We start from the raw sequence: 19,638 nt of genomic DNA, 5'->3' as shown, positions 1-19,638 counted from the left end.
ATGTTCCTGTTCCTATTCTCCCATCTTCCTATTCTCCCATGTTCCTATTCTCCCATGGTTCCTATTCTCCCATGTTCCTATTCTCCCATGTTCCTATTCTCCCATGTTCCTATTCTTCCATGTTCCTCGTCTCCCATGTTCCTATTCTCCCATGTTCCTATTCTCCCATGTTCCTATTCTCCCATGTTCCTATTCTCCCATGTTCCTATTCTCCCATGTTCCTGTTCCTATTCTCCCATGTTCCTATTCTCCCATGTTCCTATTCTCCCATGTTCCTATTCTCCCATGTTCCTATTCTCCCATGTTCCTGTTCCTATTCTCCCATGTTCCTATTCTCCCATGTTCCTATTCTCCCATGTTCCTATTCTCCCATGTTCCTATCCTCCCATGTTCCTGTTCTCCCATGTTCCTGTTCCTATTCTCCCATGTTCCTATTCTCCCATGTTCCTGTTCCTATTCTCCCATGTTCCTATTCTCCCATGTTCCTATTCTCCCATGTTCCTTTTCTCCCATGTTCCTATTCTCCCATGTTCCCATTCTCCCATGTTCCTATTCTCCCATGTTCCTATTCTCCCATGTTCCTATTCTCCCATGTTCCTATTCTCCCATGTTCCTAATCTCCCATGTTCCTATTCTCCCATGTTCCTATTCTCCCATGTTCCTAATCTCCCATGTTCCTATTCTCCCATGTTCCTTTTCTCCCATGTGGCCAATGTCCCTATAACGCTGCTACTCATTTACTATGAGCCTGTTTTATCTGTTCATGTCTGTTTCATCTGTTCATGTCTGTTTTATCTGTTCATGTCTGTTTTATCTGTTCATGTCTGTTTTATCTGTTCATGTCTGTTTTATCTGTTCATGTCTGTTATGTATCTGTTCATGTCTGTTATGTATCTGTTCATGTCTGTTTTGTATCTGTTCATGTCTGTTTTATCTGTTCATGTCTGTTTTATCTGTTCATGTCTGTTTTATCTGTTCATGTCTGTTTTATCTGTTCATGTCTGTTTTATCTGTTCATGTCTGTTTTATCTGTTCATGTCTGTTTTATCTGTTCATGTCTGTTTTATCTGTTCATGTCTGTTTTATCTGTTCATGTCTGTTTTATCTGTTCATGTCTGTTATGTATCTGTTCATGTCTGTTTTATCTGTTCATGTCTGTTTTATCTGTTCATGTCTGTTTTATCTGTTCATGTCTGTTTTATCTGTTCATGTCTGTTTTATCTGTTCATGTCTGTTTCATCTGTTCATGTTGGTTTTGTTACAGTATTTTCTTTGGATTCTGCAGCAAAAGAATTTCCTTCCCAGGATTTTACTGTTTTCTTATACTAAAGTCTGTTGAACCTTTGTTGATAACAGTACTAGTGGGATGTCCAAACACAGTTTGTTTCCTTTCTGTTTACAAAGCTAGGTGCCTGAGTAGCTTAGCACTGTAAATTTAGTGGCTTAGCTAACGTAGATCTGTAAATTTAGTGGCTTAGCTAACATAGATCTGTAGATTTAGTGGCTTAGCTAACATAGATCTGTAGATTTAGTGACTTAGCTAACGTAGATCAGTAAATTTAGTGACTTAGCTAACATAGATCTGTAGATTTAGTGACTTAGCTAACGTAAATCTGTAGATTTAGTAACTTAGCTAACATATATCTGTAGATTTAGTGACTTAGCTAACGTAGATCTGTAGATTTAGTGACTTAGCTAACGTAGATCTGTAGATTTAGTGACTTAGCTAACGTAGATCTGTAGATTTAGTGACTTAGCTAACGTAGATCTGTAGATTTAGTGACTTAGCTAACGTAGATCTGTGTGTGTTTCTCACCCTGTATGTGTCGGTGTGTGTTTCTCACCCTGTGTGTGTCGGTGTGTTTCTCACCCTGTATGTGTCGGTGTGTGTTTCTCACCCTGTATGTGTCGGGTGTGTTTCTCACCCTGTATGTGTCGGTGTGTGTTTCTCACCCTGTATGTGTCGGGTGTGTTTCTCACCCTGTGTGTGTCGGTGTGTTTCTCACCCTGTGTGTGTCGGTGTGTTTCTCACCCTGTGTGTGTCGGGTGTGTTTCTCACCCTGTGTGTGTCGGTGTGTTTCTCACCCTGTGTGTGTCGGTGTGTTTCTCACCCTGTGTGTGTCGGGTGTGTTTCTCACCCTGTATGTGTCGGGTGTGTTTCTCACCCTGTATGTGTCGGTGTGTTTCTCACCCTGTATGTGTCGGTGTGTGTTTCTCACCCTGTATGTGTCGGGTGTGTTTCTCACCCTGTATGTGTCGGGTGTGTTTCTCACCCTGTATGTGTCGGTGTGTGTTTCTCACCCTGTGTGTGTCGGTGTGTTTCTCACCCTGTATGTGTCGGTGTGTTTCTCACCCTGTATGTGTCGGGTGTGTTTCTCACCCTGTATGTGTCGGGTGTGTTTCTCACCCTGTATGTGTCGGTGTGTGTTTCTCACCCTGTGTGTGTCGGTGTGTTTCTCACCCTGTATGTGTCGGTGTGTTTCTCACCCTGTATGTGTCGGGTGTGTTTCTCACCCTGTGTGTGTCGGTGTGTGTTTCTCACCCTGTGTGTGTCGGTGTGTTTCTCACCCTGTATGTGTCGGGTGTGTTTCTCACCCTGTATGTGTCGGTGTGTGTTTCTCACCCTGTATGTGTCGGGTGTGTTTCTCACCCTGTGTGTGTCGGTGTGTTTCTCACCCTGTGTGTGTCGGTGTGTTTCTCACCCTGTGTGTGTCGGGTGTGTTTCTCACCCTGTATGTGTCGGTGTGTGTTTCTCACCCTGTGTGTGTCGGTGTGTTTCTCACCCTGTGTGTGTCGGTGTGTTTCTCACCCTGTGTGTGTCGGGTGTGTTTCTCACCCTGTATGTGTCGGGTGTGTTTCTCACCCTGTATGTGTCGGTGTGTTTCTCACCCTGTATGTGTCCATGTGTGTTTCAGGTGTACACAGCGTCGGGCCCCAATGGAACCACAGGGAAGACCTTTAAAGTTCACCTCCAGCTTTGGGATACAGCTGGACAGGAGAGGTACTGGAACTGCATTCTAATGCATTACATGTACCGTAATTTCCGGACTATTAAGCGCACCTGAATATAAGCCGCACCCACTGATTTTTTTTAAAAGTATTATTTTGAACATAAATAAGCCGCACATGTCTATAAGCCGCAGGTGCCTACCGGTACATTGAAACAAATTAACTTTACACAGGCTTTAACGAAACACAGCTTGTAACAAAAATAAATAGGCTTTAACGAAACACGGCTTGTAACAAGAAATAGAAAATTAGCAGTAAACAGTAGCCTACCAAGAAAGTAATTGGTCACTATCTTCCTCCTCCTGTGCACTGAAACCACTGAAGTCATCTCCTTCGGTGTCGGAGTTGAATAGCCTCAGAATTGCTTCATCCGATATTGGATCGTTTTCATTGTCGCTCTCGTCACTTTCATCCGGGGGCAAATCCCCCGCTGAGCCCTCTTCAACACGCAGCAGTCCAGCCTTTCGAAACCCGTTGATGATAGTGGATTTTTTTACAATGCTCCACGCTGTCAGGACCCACTGGCAGACTTGACCATAAGTTTCTCTTCGCATGCGGCCCGTTTTAGTGAAGGATTTCTCCCCACTTGTCATCCAAGCCTCCCGCTGAACACGGAGCGCCACCTTAAATGCACGATTTACACCGATGTCGAGTGGCTGCAAATACTTTGTTGTGCCCCCAGGGAATCAGGGTGACAAAATGACTACCGTAATCAGAATGATGGGAAGTTTGAGAGCGCTCGATTTAATCTAAACAGTAAACAAAAAAGTTGTTTGACCTTAACCCGTTCGGCAATTTCATTGGTCTAATGAAAGCTTCATGCCGCCAAAAAACTGAGCACGTCACAGAATGTTTTAAAAAAAATAAAAAATAATTGAAAGCGGGAAAAATCCATATATTAGCCGCGTCATTGTTTAAGCCGCGAGGTTCAAAGCCTGGGAAAAAAGTTGCGGCTTATAGTCCGGAAATTACGGTAGCTCATAAAGTGTTACAAATGTGCCTATAATGCATTATAAAGAGAGGGTAGTCATAGGAATATCTTAACGAGCCTTAACAATGAGGCGTCTTCACAGCATCTTAACGAGCCTTAACAATGAGGCGTCTTCACAGCATCTTAACGAGCCTTAACAATGAGGCGTCTTCACAGCATCTTAACGAGCCTTAACAATGAGGCGTCTTCACAGCGTCTTAACGAGCCTTAACAATGAGGCGTCTTCACAGCATCTTAACGAGCCTTAACAATGAGGCGTCTTCACAGCGTCTTAACGAGCCTTAACAATGAGGCGTCTTCACAGCATCTTAACGAGCCTTAACAATGAGGCGTCTTCACAGCATCTTAACGAGCCTTAACAATGAGGCGTCTTCACAGCATCTTAACGAGCATTAACAATGAGGCGTCTTCACAGCGTTTTCACAGCATCTGTCTGTGATTGCTAGCGGGTCAGACACCTTCGTACGTTCCGAAAGAGAAACTGACGTGTCTGTTGATCGAAAAAAAAAAGCCTCAATGAGAGACAGACTGTGGCTGTGTCCCGAACCGCACCCTATTCCCTACGTTGACCAGAGCCTGGATTAAACTAATGCACTACATAGGGAACAGATTCAAAGCTTCTTGAGAGTCAACCACTCTACGTTCCCATTCCAGTCTTTTTTTTAAAATTTAGTCTAGTCTTTGACATTTTTAGTGGTCTTTAGTGGTATTTTTTTGTCATTTTGAATAATGATTGTCTTGTTACTCTCAAAAATGATTAAAACAACGGGCTATTTTAGTCAACTAAATGTTCTTTCATTTTAGTCATATCACATTTGTATTGGCTTCATTAACCTATAGTCAACATAAATCACTGACTTCCATGTGCACAAACATACATTTTACATAGCCTTGTCCTACCAACAGATTGTTCTGCATAACAATGAACCATCAGCTTGGCCTAGGTTCTCTATATGTTCTCTCTGACTCATGGATAGAACGTTTGGAGCGTAAGGTAACCAGTCCATCCAATATGGATAATAATACAGTCACTACTCAATAGAGAAGTTATTTACCCAGTCAGATGTAGAGGAGTTATTTACCCAGTCAGATATAGAGAAGTTATTTACCCAGTCAGATATAGAGGAGTTATTAACCCAGTCAGATGTAGAGGAGTTATTTACCCAGTCAGATATAGAGGAGTTATTTACCCAGTCAGATATAGAGGAGTTATTTACCCAGTCAGATATAGAGGAGTTATTTACCCAGTCAGATATAGAGGAGTTATTTACCCAGTCAGACATAGAGGAGTTATTTACCCAGTCAGATATAGATGAGTTATTTACCCAGTCAGACATAGAGTTATTCACCCAGTCAGATGTAGAGGAGTTATTTACCCAGTCAGATATAGAGGAGTTATTTACCCAGTCAGATATAGAGGAGTTATTTACCCAGTCAGATATAGATGAGTTATTTACCCAGTCAGACATAGAGTTATTCACCCAGTCAGATGTAGAGGAGTTATTTACCCAGTCAGATATAGAGGAGTTATTTACCCAGTCAGATATAGAGGAGTTATTTACCCAGTCAGATATAGAGGAGTTATTTACCCAGTCAGATATAGAGGAGTTATTTACCCAGTCAGATATAGATGAGTTATTTACCCAGTCAGACATAGAGTTATTCACCCAGTCAGATGTAGAGGAGTTATTTACCCAGTCAGATATAGAGGAGTTATTTACCCAGTCAGATATAGAGGAGTTATTTACCCAGTCAGATATAGAGGTGTTATTTACCCAGTCGGATATAGAGGAGTTATTTACCCAGTCGGATATAGAGGAGTTATTTACCCAGTCAGATATAGAGGAGTTATTTACCCAGTCAGATATAGAGGAGTTATTTACCCAGTCAGATATAGAGGAGTTATTTACCCAGTCGGATATAGAGGAGTTATTTACCCAGTCGGATATAGAGGAGTTATTTACCCAGTCAGATATAGATGAGTTATTTACCCAGTCAGATGTTACTACCTTGCTTTAAAAATGGACCAAAATGCAGCGGAGTTAGTATTCATCCTTCAATTGTATTAGAAAGAACACTATACAAAAACAAAAACAAGGAAACTAACAGCCAACAGTCCTGTCAGGTGCAAACACACTAAACAAGAAACAATTACCCACAACCCCAAAGAAAAACACACACTACTATATAGGACTCCCAATCAAAGGCAACTCAACACACCTGCCTTCAATTGGGAGTCCAACCTCAATTAACTAAACACATGACACAAAAACCTCTCTGCCAGGTCCTGACCAAAACCAATACAATTGCTCCCTCTGCTGGTCAGGACGTGACAGATTTGCTTTATCTTGGCCAATTCGCAATTGTAAATGAGAACTTGTTCTCAACTTGCCTACCTGGATTAAATAAAGGTGACGTATAAAATAAATATATTTTGAACGGTAATATTTCAAGCCGTTTTCTCGGAAGAAGAGTGAGACTTGGCTACGTTAGTTACAGAACCTGGCTGTGAAATGCAGTGAGGAAAGTGAGGAGGCTTGAACAAGACTACAAATTCCAAGACAGACAATTTTTCTCTACTCAAGGGAGAGAAAAACACGTAGCTAGACTATTGTTTTACTATTAAAAATTAATGCTGCTATTGTTTTTAATTTCGGATAGCAGCTTGTGTTTCCTAACCAGGCAAAGGGTAGGAAACTAGAAAGGCTGGTGGTGTGACTGGTTAGCTACAAGGAAGCAGGAGAGTGGCCTGCGCGATGTTTATAATCGGAGCCTGAGCGGAGCCTATCGGCCCTTCTAACCACATTCATCGCTTGCTCCCCAGCAGCTCACCAGCTGATGTAGACTGTGTGTGCAGGGTGTGGCGTCCACTGCTGAACACAACAGCGCTGCGCATCTGTGCTGCTAATATTCATTGTGCTTATCACTGAAAAGCTCTCAATCTCTCTCTCCAACAAACAAAAAACTCTTGTCCAGTCCACTTCTAGTCAGATTTTAGTCTAAGATCATTTTATCTTGTCTCGTTTTAGTTAACTGAAATGAAAGTTTTATTTAGTCAGTTAAAGTATCGTCAATTGCCACTGAAAAATAGGTGTTTGATGAATATGTTTGTTGACATGATCAACACTGGCTCAAACTCCTTGAACCTCTTCTCAGAAAACTGATGGTTCTAGGCTCTGGTCTAAAGTAGTGCACTATATATAGGGAATAGTGTTCCATAGGGCTCTGGTCTAATCACTATATAGGGAATAGTGTTCGATAGGGCTCTGGTCTAAAGTAGTGCACTATATAGGGAATAGGGTTCCATAGGGCTCTGGTCTAAAGTAGTGCACTATATAGGGCAGGGCTGCCCAACCCTCTTCCTGGAGATCTACCGTCCTGTAGGTTTACAGTCCAACCCTCTTCCTGGAGATCTACCGTCCTGTAGGTTTACAGTCCAACCCTCTTCCTGGAGATCTACTGTCCTGTAGGTTTACAGTCCAACCCTAATTTAGCATATCTGATTCAGCTAGTTAAGGTCTTGTTGAGCAGCTAATTAGTAGAATCAGGTGTGTTAAATTAGGGTTGGACTGAAAACCCACAGGACGGTAGATCTCCAGGAAGAGGGTTGGACTGAAAACCCACAGGACAGTAGATCTCCAGGAAGAGGGTTGGACTGAAAACCTACAGGACAGTAGATCTCCAGGAAGAGGGTTGAACTGAAAACCTACAGGACAGTAGATCTCCAGGAAGAGGGTTGAACTGAAAACCTACAGGACAGTAGATCTCCAGGAAGAGGGTTGGACTGTAAACCTACAGGACGGTAGATCTCCAGGAAGAAGGTTGGACTGAAAACCTACAGGACAGTAGATCTCCAGGAAGAGGGTTGGACTGAAAACCCACAGGACAGTAGATCTCCAGGAAGAGGGTTGGACTGAAAACCCACAGGACGGTAGATCTCCAGGAAGAGGGTTGGACTGAAAACCCACAGGACAGTAGATCTCCAGGAAGAGGGTTGGACTGAAAACCCACAGGACAGTAGATCTCCAGGAAGAGGGTTGGACTGAAAACCCACAGGACGGTAGATCTCCAGGAAGAGGGTTGGGCAGCCCTGATTTAGGGAATAGGGTTCCATAGGGCTCTGGTCAAAAGTAGTGCACTATATAGGGAATATTTGGAACGCATACAAGAAGTGTTCTGCTATCAGAGACAATAAACACACTGGGAGGCAGCGGTTGATTCAAGGCTGCCAGTCCATTAATCAAGCTTTGACTCATAGTTTGATGACTCATCAGTATGTATTATGTAATGTGTATGTTACACACACACACACACACACACACACACACACACACACACACACACACACACACACACACACACACACACACACACACACACACACACACTTCAACTCATTTAATTTCTGACCGGGCCTTCTCTATGCCAGAATGAGATTCTCTAAATTGAAAGATCATAACGAATTTGTGCCTTGAATCACGTTGCTGGAAGCCCCACTGGCAATCCTGGTCATTTATTAGACGCTAAATTACTGAACTGTCACCATTGACAGAGATATATTCAGTATATGTGACACATGTGGGAATCAAAACCACAACTCTTGATGGTGCCATCAATCAATCAATCTAATGTATTTACAAAGCCCTTCTTACATCAGCTGATGTCACAAAGTGCTGCACAGAAACCCATTGAACTGTCGCCATCACCATTCTCAGACCTTCTCTAAACCAGTCCTCAGCTGATTGGTATCCCACGTTTCCCCAGCCCTAACTAACAAACCTGGTTAAAATAGTGGTATTTTAAACTGGAGACCTGGGGCAAAACTGGAGACCTGGGGCAAAACTGGAGACCTGGGGCAAAACTGGAGACCTGGGGCAAAACTGTGTGACCATCCCGGGTCTAAATTGGAATGCCATTTGTAAAATGCTGTTGTTGTCTCCCCCCCCCCCAGGTTCAGGAGTCTGACCACAGCATTCTTCAGAGATGCCATGGGCTTCCTGCTCATGTTTGACCTCACCAGCCAACAGAGCTTTCTGAACGTCCGCAACTGGATGAGTAAGTGGTGGTCTAGGTGCACACACACACACACACACACACACACACACACACACACACACACACACACACACACACACACACACACACACACACACACACACACACACACACACACACACACACACACACACACAGGCTTGAGATAATATATGCCATTTAGCATATAAGCAACTTATATGTGGATACATTTTTCTTATGGGTGGCCACAGCGGAAATCAAACCCATGACCATTGGCGATGCAAGCGCAAGTGCTCTAGCAACTGAGCTACACAAGACCACTTTACAAGACACATCTCTTCTAAACACCAGCATGATTCAAACTGAATTGTACAGAACATGGCCAGGCCAGGGTTGGGGATTCAGTCAATTCATTTATTCAATTGAATAGAAATATGTTTTCCCCCTTACCTTTATTTAACCAGTCAGTTAATAACACATTCTTATTGACAATGATGTCCTGGCATTTGAAAGGAAGACAGTTTAATTAAGGAGGTATTGGAAGAGCAGACAGGTCCTCAGTGGATCAATATCAATCAATACTGTAATCATCCTTAGAGCTAGGCCTGGAGGGAGGGCACAGGAAGTAGGCAAAGGTTAGTAGTAAACTGTTTTCTGGAGAAAGGAAAATGCAGACCTGAGTTAACGAGGCCCAGTCCAGATTTAGCGAGGCCCAGTCCTAATTTAGCGAGGCCCAGACCTGAGTTAGCGAGGCCCAGACCTGAGTTGGCAATCCCAGTCCAGAGTTAGCGAGGCCCAGTCCAGAGTTAGCGAGGCCCAGACCTGAGTTAGCAAGGTTAGCGAGGCCCAATCCAGAGTTAGCGAGGCCCAGACCTGAGTTAGCGAAGTTAGTGAGGCCCAGACCTGAGTTAGCGAGATTAGCGAGGCCCAGTCCAGAGTTAGCGAGGCCCATACTTGAGTAAGCGAGGCCCATTCTTAGGTTAGCGAGGCCCAGTCCAGCATTAGGGAGGCCCAGTCCAGTGGTTCAAAACACTTCAAAAGAAGTGATCCTCACCCTGTATTACTCTGATACAATACTTGTATCAGAGTATTGTATGGCCATCCAATCAGGGTTTAGGCTAGGCCATCCAGTCAGGGTTTAGGCCAGGCCATCCAATCAGGGTTTAGGCCAGGCCATCCAATCAGGGTTTAGGCCAGGCCATCCAATCAGGGTTTAGGCCTGGGCATAGCAGTGTCACAGCATCCACATTAGTTGTTAATGATCTTATCAATGCTTTAGATGCTAAAATGAAATGTTCTGCTTTGTTTGTAGACCTGCCAAAAGCTTTTGATGCTGTTGATCATGTTATTTTATAGAATACGTTGTCCTCTATAGGTCTGAGTTCTGACGCCTGTTCATGGTTTCATGATTATCATAGTGACAGAACTCAGGCCGTCGTGATTGTTGGGGTTAAGTCTGAATTTCTTGATGTACATAAAGGTGTACCACAGGGGTCCATTTTGGGACCTGTTCTCTTCACTATTAATATAAAACACCATTGGTCAATCTGTTAAAAAATCTGAAACTTCATCTCTATGTGGATGATAGTATTATGTATGCTATAGCCCTGACTGTTGATCTGACTGTTTATCTAACTGTTGATCTGACTGTTGATCTGACTGTTGATCTGACTGTTGATCTGACTGTTGATCTAACTGTTGATTTGGCTGTTGATCTGACTGTTGATCTGGCTGTTGATCTGACTGTTGATCTGACTGTTGATCTGACTGTTGATCTGGCTGTTGATCTGACTGTTGATCTGGCTGTTGATCTGACTGTTGATCTGGCTGTTGATCTGACTGTTGATCTGACTGTTGATCTGGCTGTTGAGCTGGCTGTTGATCTGGCTGTTGATCTAACTGTTGATCTGGCTGTTGATCTGGCTTTTGATCTGACTGTTGATCTGGCTGTTGATCTGGCTGCTGATCTGGCTGTTGATCTGACTGTTGATCTGACTGTTGATCTGACTGTTGATCTGGCTGTTGAGCTGGCTGTTGATCTGACTGCTGATCTATCTGTTGATCTGGCTGTTGATCTGGCTGTTGATCTGGCTGTTGATCTGGCTGTTGATCTGGCTGTTGGTCTGACTGTTGATCTGGCTGTTGATCTGACTGTTGATCTGGCTGTTGATCTAACTGTTGATCTGGCTGTTGATCTGACTGTTGATCTGACTGTTGATCTGGCTGTTGATCTGGCTGTTGATCTAACTGTTGATCTGGCTGTTGATCTGGCTGTTGATCTGGCTGTTGATCTGACTGTTGATCTGGCTGTTGATCTGGCTGTTGATCTAACTGTTGATCTGGCTGTTGATCTGGCTGTTGATCTGACTGTTGATCTGACTGTTGATCTGGCTGTTGATCTAACTGTTGATCTGGCTGTTGATCTGGCTGTTGATCTGACTGTTGATCTGACTGTTGATCTGGCTGTTGATCTAACTGTTGATCTGGCTGTTGATCTGACTGGTGACTGGCTGTTGATCTGACTGTTGATCTAACTGTTGATCTGGCTGTTGATCTGACTGTTGATCTGACTGTTGATCTGACTGTTGATCTGACTGTTGATCTGGCTGTTGATCTGACTGTTGATCTGACTGTTGATCTGACTGTTGATCTGGCTGTTGATCTGACTGTTGATCTGACTGTTGATCTGACTGTTGATCTAACTGTGTCAAAACTACAGTCAGATTTTATAGCTATGCAGGAATCCCTTGCTGATATAAAACAACTTGAGCTTAAAAACGAAATACATGTTGGTTTAAAACTCTCTAATGTTTCAGATGGACTACATGTTCCCTCATTAGAATGTTTCAGATGGTCTACATGTTCACTCATTAGAATGTTTCAGATGGACTACATGTTCACTCATTAGAATGTTTCAGATGGACTACATGTTCCCTCATTAGAATGTTTCAGATGGACTACATGTTCCCTCATTAGAATGTTTCAGATGGACTACATGTTCCCTCATTAGAATGTTTCAGATGGACTACATGTTCCCTCATTAGAATGTTTCAGATGGACTACATGTTCCCTCATTAGAATGTTTCAGATGGACTACATGTTCCCTCATTAGAATGATTCAGATGGACTACATGTTCACTCATTAGAATGTTTCAGATGGACTACATGTTCCCTCATTAGAATGTTTCAGATGGACTACATGTTCCCTCATTAGAATGTTTCAGATGGACTACATGTTCCCTCATTAGAATGTTTCAGATGGACTACATGTTCACTCATTAGAATGTTTCAGATGGACTACATGTTCACTCATTAGAATGTTTCAGATGGACTACATGTTCCCTCATTAGAATGTTTCAGATGGACTACATGTTCCCTCATTAGAATGTTTCAGATGGACTACATGTTCCCTCATTAGAATGTTTCAGATGGACTACATGTTCCCTCATTAGAATGATTCAGATGGACTACATGTTCCCTCATTAGAATGTTTCAGATGGACTACATGTTCACTCATTAGAATGTTTCAGATGGACTACATGTTCCCTCATTAGAATGTTTCAGATGGACTACATGTTCACTCATTAGAATGTTTCAGATGGACTACATGTTCCCTCATTAGAATGTTTCAGATGGACTACATGTTCCCTCATTAGAATGTTTCAGATGGACTACATGTTCCCTCATTAGAATGTTTCAGATGGACTACATGTTCACTCATTAGAATGTTTCAGATGGACTACATGTTCCCTCATTAGAATGTTTCAGATGGACTACATGTTCCCTGATTAGAATGATTCAGTTGGACTACATGTTCCCTCATTAGAATGTTTCAGATGGACTACATGTTCCCTCATTAGAATGTTTCAGATGGACTACATGTTCCCTCATTAGAATGTTTCAGATGGACTACATGTTCACTCATTAGAATGTTTCAGATGGACTACATGTTCCCTCATTAGGTGTTTCAGATGGACTACATGTTCCCTCATTAGGTGTTTCAGATTGTTTCAGATGGACTACATGTTCCCTCATTAGAATGTTTCAGATGGACTACATGTTCCCTCATTAGAATGTTTCAGATGGACTACATGTTCCCTCATTAGAATGTTTCAGATGGACTACATGTTCACTCATTAGAATGTTTCAGATGGACTACATGTTCACTCATTAGAATGTTTCAGATGGACTACATGTTCCCTCATTAGAATGTTTCAGATGGACTACATGTTCCCTCATTATAATGTTTCAGATGGACTACATGTTCACTCATTAGAATGTTTCAGATGGACTACATGTTCCCTCATTAGAATGTTTCAGATGGACTACATGTTCCCTCATTAGAATGTTTCAGATGGACTACATGTTCACTCATTAGAATGTTTCAGATGGACTACATGTTCCCTCATTAGAATGTTTCAGATGGACTACATGTTCACTCATTAGAATGTTTCAGATGGACTACATGTTCCCTCATTAGAATGTTTCAGATGGACAACATGTTCACTCATTAGAATGTTTCAGATGGACTACATGTTCCCTCATTAGAATGTTTCAGATGGACTACATGTTCCCTCATTAGAATGTTTCAGATGGACTACATGTTCACTCATTAGAATGTTTCAGATGGACTACATGTTCCATCATTAGATGGTTCTCCAATCGAACGTGTTCCTGCGTATAAATACTGAGGCATTTGGATTGATGTGGATTTAACGTTTAAAAAACACGTAGATGAGCTGGTTGAGAAGATTTGAAGTTGTCTTTTCTCTAGAGAAACAGATGGTGCCTTTCTCTGAGCAGTAGGAAGCAGATTATTCAGTCAACCTTTTTTATCTGTTGTTGATTATGGTGATATTATTTATCAAAGTGCAGCTGCTACTACTCTTAAACCTTTGGATGCCATCTCCCATAGTGCCCTTCGTTTTGTTACAGGCAATTTGTTTGATATTCATCACTGTGTCTTGTGTCAAAAGGTCGGCTGGATGCTAAAAGATCTCTCAATTACTCCCTATTTGTTTACAAGGCGCTACTTCATAAACTTCCTTCTTATCTAACTTTGCTGTTGAAGTAAAGACACCTGAGTTGCCTAACCCGCTCACAGGATTGGTTAACTCTTGATGTTCCTAAGCCGTTCACAGGATTGGTTAACTGTTGATGTTCCTAACCCGCTCACAGGATTGGTTAACTCTTGATGTTCCTAACCTGTTCACAGGATTGGTTAACTGTTGATGTTCCTAACCCGTTCACAGGATTGGTTAACTGTTGATGTTCCTAACCCGCTCACAGGATTGGTTAACTCTTGATGTTCCTAACCCGCTCACAGGATTGGTTAACTGTTGATGTTCCTAACCCGTTCACAGGATTGGTTAACTCTTGATGTTCCTAACCCGCTCACAGGATTGGTTAACTGTTGATGTTCCTAACCCGTTCACAGGATTGGTTAACTGTTGATGTTCCTAACCCGTTCACAGGATTGGTTAACTCTTGATGTTCCTAACCCGTTCACAGGATTGGTTAACTGTTGATGTTCCTAACCCGTTCACAGGATTGGTTAACTCTTTGAGGTTCCTAGGGTTTCCACCTAGCCAGGTAAATCTGCTTTTAGTTTTAATGCACCGTATTGCTGGAACAAAATTCTAAATTACATGTCATCTTGATGTTCTGGTGCTGTTCAGTTCTGAGGGTTTAGTGATGTTTTATTTGTGCTTCCCATGAGTGTGTTTTTATATTCTAATATGTGTGTATATACAGTGTATATTGTGTTTAATGTGTATTTCATATTGTATTATACAGGGCGCATTTGTAAAAGAGACCTTGGTATGTCAGTATGTCTTCCCGTCAAATAAAGGTTACATAATTCATCCTGGCTTTAGATTTAGGGAGGGCACAGGATGTAGAAAAGGTAACTAGTAAACTATAGAATGAGTATGAGGGCCCACAGCGCTTCACATGCTTCACATGTCCCAAAGAGATGGAAACCAAAGTTAACCAAATGCTAACTGTTCCATGTTGTCCTCAGGCCAACTGCAGGCCAATGCTAACTGTTCCATGTTGTCCTCAGGCCAGCTGCAGGCCAATGCTAACTGTTCCATGTTGTCCTCAGGCCAGCTGCAGGCCAATGCGTACTGTGAGAACCCAGACATGGTGTTGGTGGGTAACAAGGCAGACCTGGCGGAACAGAGAGAGGTGCAGGAGGAACAGGCGAAGGAACTAGCCGACAAGTACGGGTGAGTAGGAGAGAGCCGTCATCTACACAGACAGTGAGCTCCAAAAGTAGAGGGACAGTGACACGTGTTTAGTTATTTTGGCTCTGTACTCCAGCACTTTCGATTTGAAATGATACAATGACTATGAGGTTAAAGTGCAGACTGTCAGCTTTCATTTGATGGTATTTTCATCCATTTTGGGTGAACCGTTTAATAATTACAGCACTTTTTGTACAGTGGAGGTTAGCATTTTATATCATACCCCCAAGACATGCTAACCTCTCACCATTACAATAACAGGGGAGGTTAGCATTTTATATCATACCCCCAAGACATGCAAGACATGCTAACCTCTCACCATTACAATAACAGGAGAGGTTAGCATTTTATATCATACCCCCAAGACATGCTAACCTCTCACCATTACAATAACAGGGGAGGTTAGCATTTTATATCATACCCCCAAGACATGCTAACCTCTCACCTCTCGCTGAATACAACAGGTGTAGACCTTACAGTGAAATGCTTACTTACATGCTCTAACCAATAGTGCAAAAAAGGTATTAGGTGAACAATAGGTAAGAAATAAAACAACAGTAAAAAGACAGGCTATATACAGTAGCGAGGCTACAAAAGTAGCGAGGCTATATACAGACACCGGTTAGTCAGGCTGATTGAGGTAGTATGTACATGTAGATATGGTTAAAGTGACTATGCATATAAGACAAACAGAGTAGCAGCAGCGTAAAGAGAGGGGTTGGGGGGGCACACAATGCAAATAGTCCAGGTAGCCATTTGATTACCTGTTCAGGAGTCTTATGGCTTGGGGGTAAAAACTGTTGAGAAGCCTTTTTGTCCTAGACTTGGCACTCCGGTACCGCTTGCCATGTGGTAGTAGAGAGAACAGTCTATGACTGGGGTGGCTGGGGTCTTTGACAATTTTTAGGGCCTTCCTCTGGCACCGCCTGGTGTAGAGGTCCTGGATGGCAGGCAGCTTAACCCCAGTGATGTACTGGTCCGTACGCACTACCCTCTGTAGTGCCTTGTGGTCGGAGGCCGAGCAATTGCCGTTCCAGGCAGTGATGCAACCAGTCAGGATGCTCTCGATGTTGCAGCTGTAGAACCTTTTGAGGATCTAGGGAATAGGGTGCCATAGGGCTCTGGTCTAAAGTAGTGCACTATATATAGGGAATAGGGTTCCATAGGGCTCTGGTCTAAAGTAGTGCGCTATATAGGGAATAGAGTGCCATAGGGCTCTGGTCTAAAGTAGTGCACTATATAGGGAATAGGGTTCCATAGGGCTCTGGTCTAAAGTAGTGCACTATATATAGGGAATAGGGTGCCATAGGGCTCTGGTCTAAAGTAGTGCACTATATATAGGGAATAGGGTTCCATAGGGCTCTGGTCTAAAGTAGTGCACTATATAGGGAATAGAGTGCCATAGGGCTCTGGTCTAAAGTAGTGAACTATATAGGGAATAGGGTGCCATAGGGCTCTGGTCTAAAGTAGTGCACTATATAGGGAATAGGGTGCCATAGGGCTCTGGTCTAAGGTAGTGTACTATATAGGGAATAGGGTTCCATAGGGCTCTGGTCTAAAGTAGTGCACTATATAGGGAATATTGTTCCATAGGGCTCTGGTCTAAAGTAGTGCACTATATAGGGAATAGGGTTCCATAGGGCTCTGGTCCAAAGTAGTGCACTATATAGGGAATAGGGTTCTATATGGCTCTGGTCTAAAGTAGTGAACTATATAGGGAATAGGGTTCCATAGGGCTCTGGTCTAAAGTAGTGCACTATATAGGGAATATTGTTCCATAGGGCTCTGGTCTAAAGTAGTGCACTATATAGGGAATAGGGTTCCATAGGGCTCTGGTCTAAAGTAGTGTACTATCTAGGGAATAGGGTGCCATTTGGGCCACAGGCGATGCCGCCTCTGTCATGTCTGAGTGCTGGGCTTGTCATTCAGAGCTGTACTAGCAGAGAGTTTGTCGTTCATTAACATACAGTAATACCTGGTGTTTCTCTTCTCAAGACATAACCAGAGTCATGTGGTTGTTATTACAACAGTCTCGATCAGTATCTATCATGTTCAGTCCCTTACACCCTAATGTGCTTGACATGGTCCCTCGATTTAACTTTCAGATATAAGATACGACTAGTAGAATGCTCTGATGTGGGTGTTGGAGTGGTCCTGTCTGATGTGGGTATTGGTGTGGTCCTGTCTGATGTGGGTATTGATGTGTTCCTGTCTGATGTGGGTGTTGGTGTGGTCCTGTCTGATGTGGGTGTTGGAGTGGTCCTGTCTGATGTGGGTGTTGGTGGGGTCCTGTCTGATGTGGGTATTGGTGTGGTCCTGTCTGATGTGGGTGTTGGTGTGGTCCTGTCTGATGTGGGTGTTGGAGTGGTCCTGTCTGATGTGGGTGTTGGAGTGGTCCTGTCTGATGTGGGTGTTGGTGGGGTCCTGTCTGATGTTGGAGTGTTCCAGTCTGATGTGGGTGTTGGTGTGGTCCTGTCTGATGTGGGTGTGGTCCTGTCTGATGTGGGTGTTGGTGTGGTCCTGTCTGATGTGGGTGTTGGTGTGGTCCTGTCTGATGTGGGTGTTGGCGTGGTCCTGTCTGATGTGGGTGTTGGAGTGGTCCTGTCTGATGTGGGTGTTGGTGTGGTCCTGTCTGATGTGGGTGTGGTCCTGTCTGATGTGGGTGTTGGTGTGGTCCTGTCTGATGTGGGTGTTGGTGTGGTCCTGTCTGATGTGGGTGTTGGCGTGGTCCTGTCTGATGTGGGTGTTGGAGTGGTCCTGTCTGATGTGGGTGTTGGTGTGGTCCTGTCTGATGTGTGTGTTGGTGGGGTCCTGTCTGATGTGGGTGTTGGTGTGGTCCTGTCTGATGTGGGTGTTGGTGGGGTCCTGTCTGATGTGGGTGTTGGTGTGGTCCTGTCTGATGTGGGTTTTGGTGTGGTCCTGTCTGGTGTGGTCCTGTCTGATGTGGGTTTTGGTGTGGTCCTGTCTGGTGGGGTCCTGTCTGATGTGGGTTCTGTATGTCCCCTGTAGGATCCCGTACTTTGAGACGTCGGCAGCGACGGGGTCTGAGGTGGACAAGGCCGTCATCACTCTACTAGACCTGGTCATGAAGAGGATGGAGCAGTGTGTCGACAAGCCCACCGCCGAGCCCGCTAACGGGGGAGGGGCCACCAAGCTGGAGGACGCCGCGCCTGACCAGAAGAAGTGTGCATGTTAGACTTGGCCCCTCCCACGTCCCCTTTCTACCCTACTCTGATTGGTGCTCTAGCACCCCCTCTGGTGGCTAGACACAGAAGTGCAGCAGCATTATGATAGCATGATGTGTGAGGGGGCAGCTCAATCAGCCACGCTGCGATGAAGCTGTAGTTCTGGCCTTGCATGGCCTGTGTGTACTGTGCTGGGTCTGACTATATGTCTCTCCTCTCCTGTCCTGTGTTATGTCTCAAATGTCACCCTGTTCCTTATTACAGGGCTCCCGAGTGGCGCAGCGGTCTAAGGCACCGCATCTCAGCACTAGAGGCGTCATTACAGACGCCCTGGTTCGATTCCGGACTGTGTCACAACCGGCCGTGATTGGGAGTCCTCATAGGGCGGCGCACAATTGGCCAAGCGTCGTCCGGGTTAGGGTTTGGAAAAGAATAATTTGTTCTTAACTGACTTGCCTTGTTAAATGTTAACTAAAAGGTGAAATAAAAGGTTAAATAAACATAGTGCATTACTAGTCAGAAGTAGTGCACTATATGAATAGGGTGCCATTTGGGACGAGAGTCTGGCCTACCAGAGGCCTATGCTTTATAGGACTTTATATCCCAGTGTTGTTTACAAGTGTATGTCCAATCTAATCTACTGCCTTGGCTGTTAAGGCCCTATCCATATTACAGTACCAATATTACAGTATATTAATAAAAAATGTGACCAGTTATTTATATATGATTTATATTTCGTTTTTTTTTGTGTATTTAAATATAAGTTCTTTTTTTTATGTATTTTTTGTTTTAGAATAAATTTTGGTTCCACACATTTAATTTGAATCCCCAAATAACAGTAGACAATAACAGTGTCAAGCTAAATGTGCATAAAAGACAGTAACAACTTTATCATATTGTAATATCACTCAGTCAGGAAAATATATTGCCAAAGCAGAAAATCTAATCTCTTGATAACGGCTGTTGGGCTGTTTGTCTGTGTGCCAAAATCACCTTCACATTTCCTGGAGTCCAGGGCAGGATTGTCTGTCTGTCTGTCTGTGTCTGTCTGTCTGTGTCTGTCTGTCTGTCTGTCTGTCTGTCTGTCTGTCTGTCTGTCTGTCTGTCTGTCTGTCTGTCTGTCTGTCTGTCTGTCTGTCTGTCTGTCTGTCTGTCTGTCTGTCTGTCTGTCTGTCTGTCTGTCTGTCTG

The 19,638-nt window shown here is 43.5% G+C and overlaps 1 protein-coding gene across 2 annotated transcripts in view; it reads left to right on the top strand.

The window, feature by feature from the left end:
• The window catches only part of rab27b (RAB27B, member RAS oncogene family), a 102,615-nt gene extending 83,444 nt beyond the window's left edge, over positions 1-19,171 (top strand). For both annotated transcript variants that reach the window (XM_045692655.2, XM_045692657.2), the window contains 4 exons: positions 2,916-3,001; positions 8,952-9,055; positions 15,123-15,246; positions 18,274-19,171. In XM_045692655.2, coding sequence (XP_045548611.1) covers positions 2,916-3,001; positions 8,952-9,055; positions 15,123-15,246; positions 18,274-18,460 — 501 coding nt within the window. In that variant the 3' untranslated portion in view covers positions 18,461-19,171. The remainder of the gene's footprint in view (positions 1-2,915; positions 3,002-8,951; positions 9,056-15,122; positions 15,247-18,273) is intronic.
• Positions 19,172-19,638: the final 467 nt, after the last annotated feature.

Source organism: Salmo salar, chromosome 13 (assembly GCF_965601325.2).
Source record: "Salmo salar chromosome 13, fSalSal1, whole genome shotgun sequence".
In the NCBI taxonomy this organism is placed as follows: domain Eukaryota; kingdom Metazoa; phylum Chordata; class Actinopteri; order Salmoniformes; family Salmonidae; genus Salmo; species Salmo salar.
Note: the sequence above shows the minus strand (reverse complement) of the source record. Positions and strands in the feature narration are given on the sequence as shown.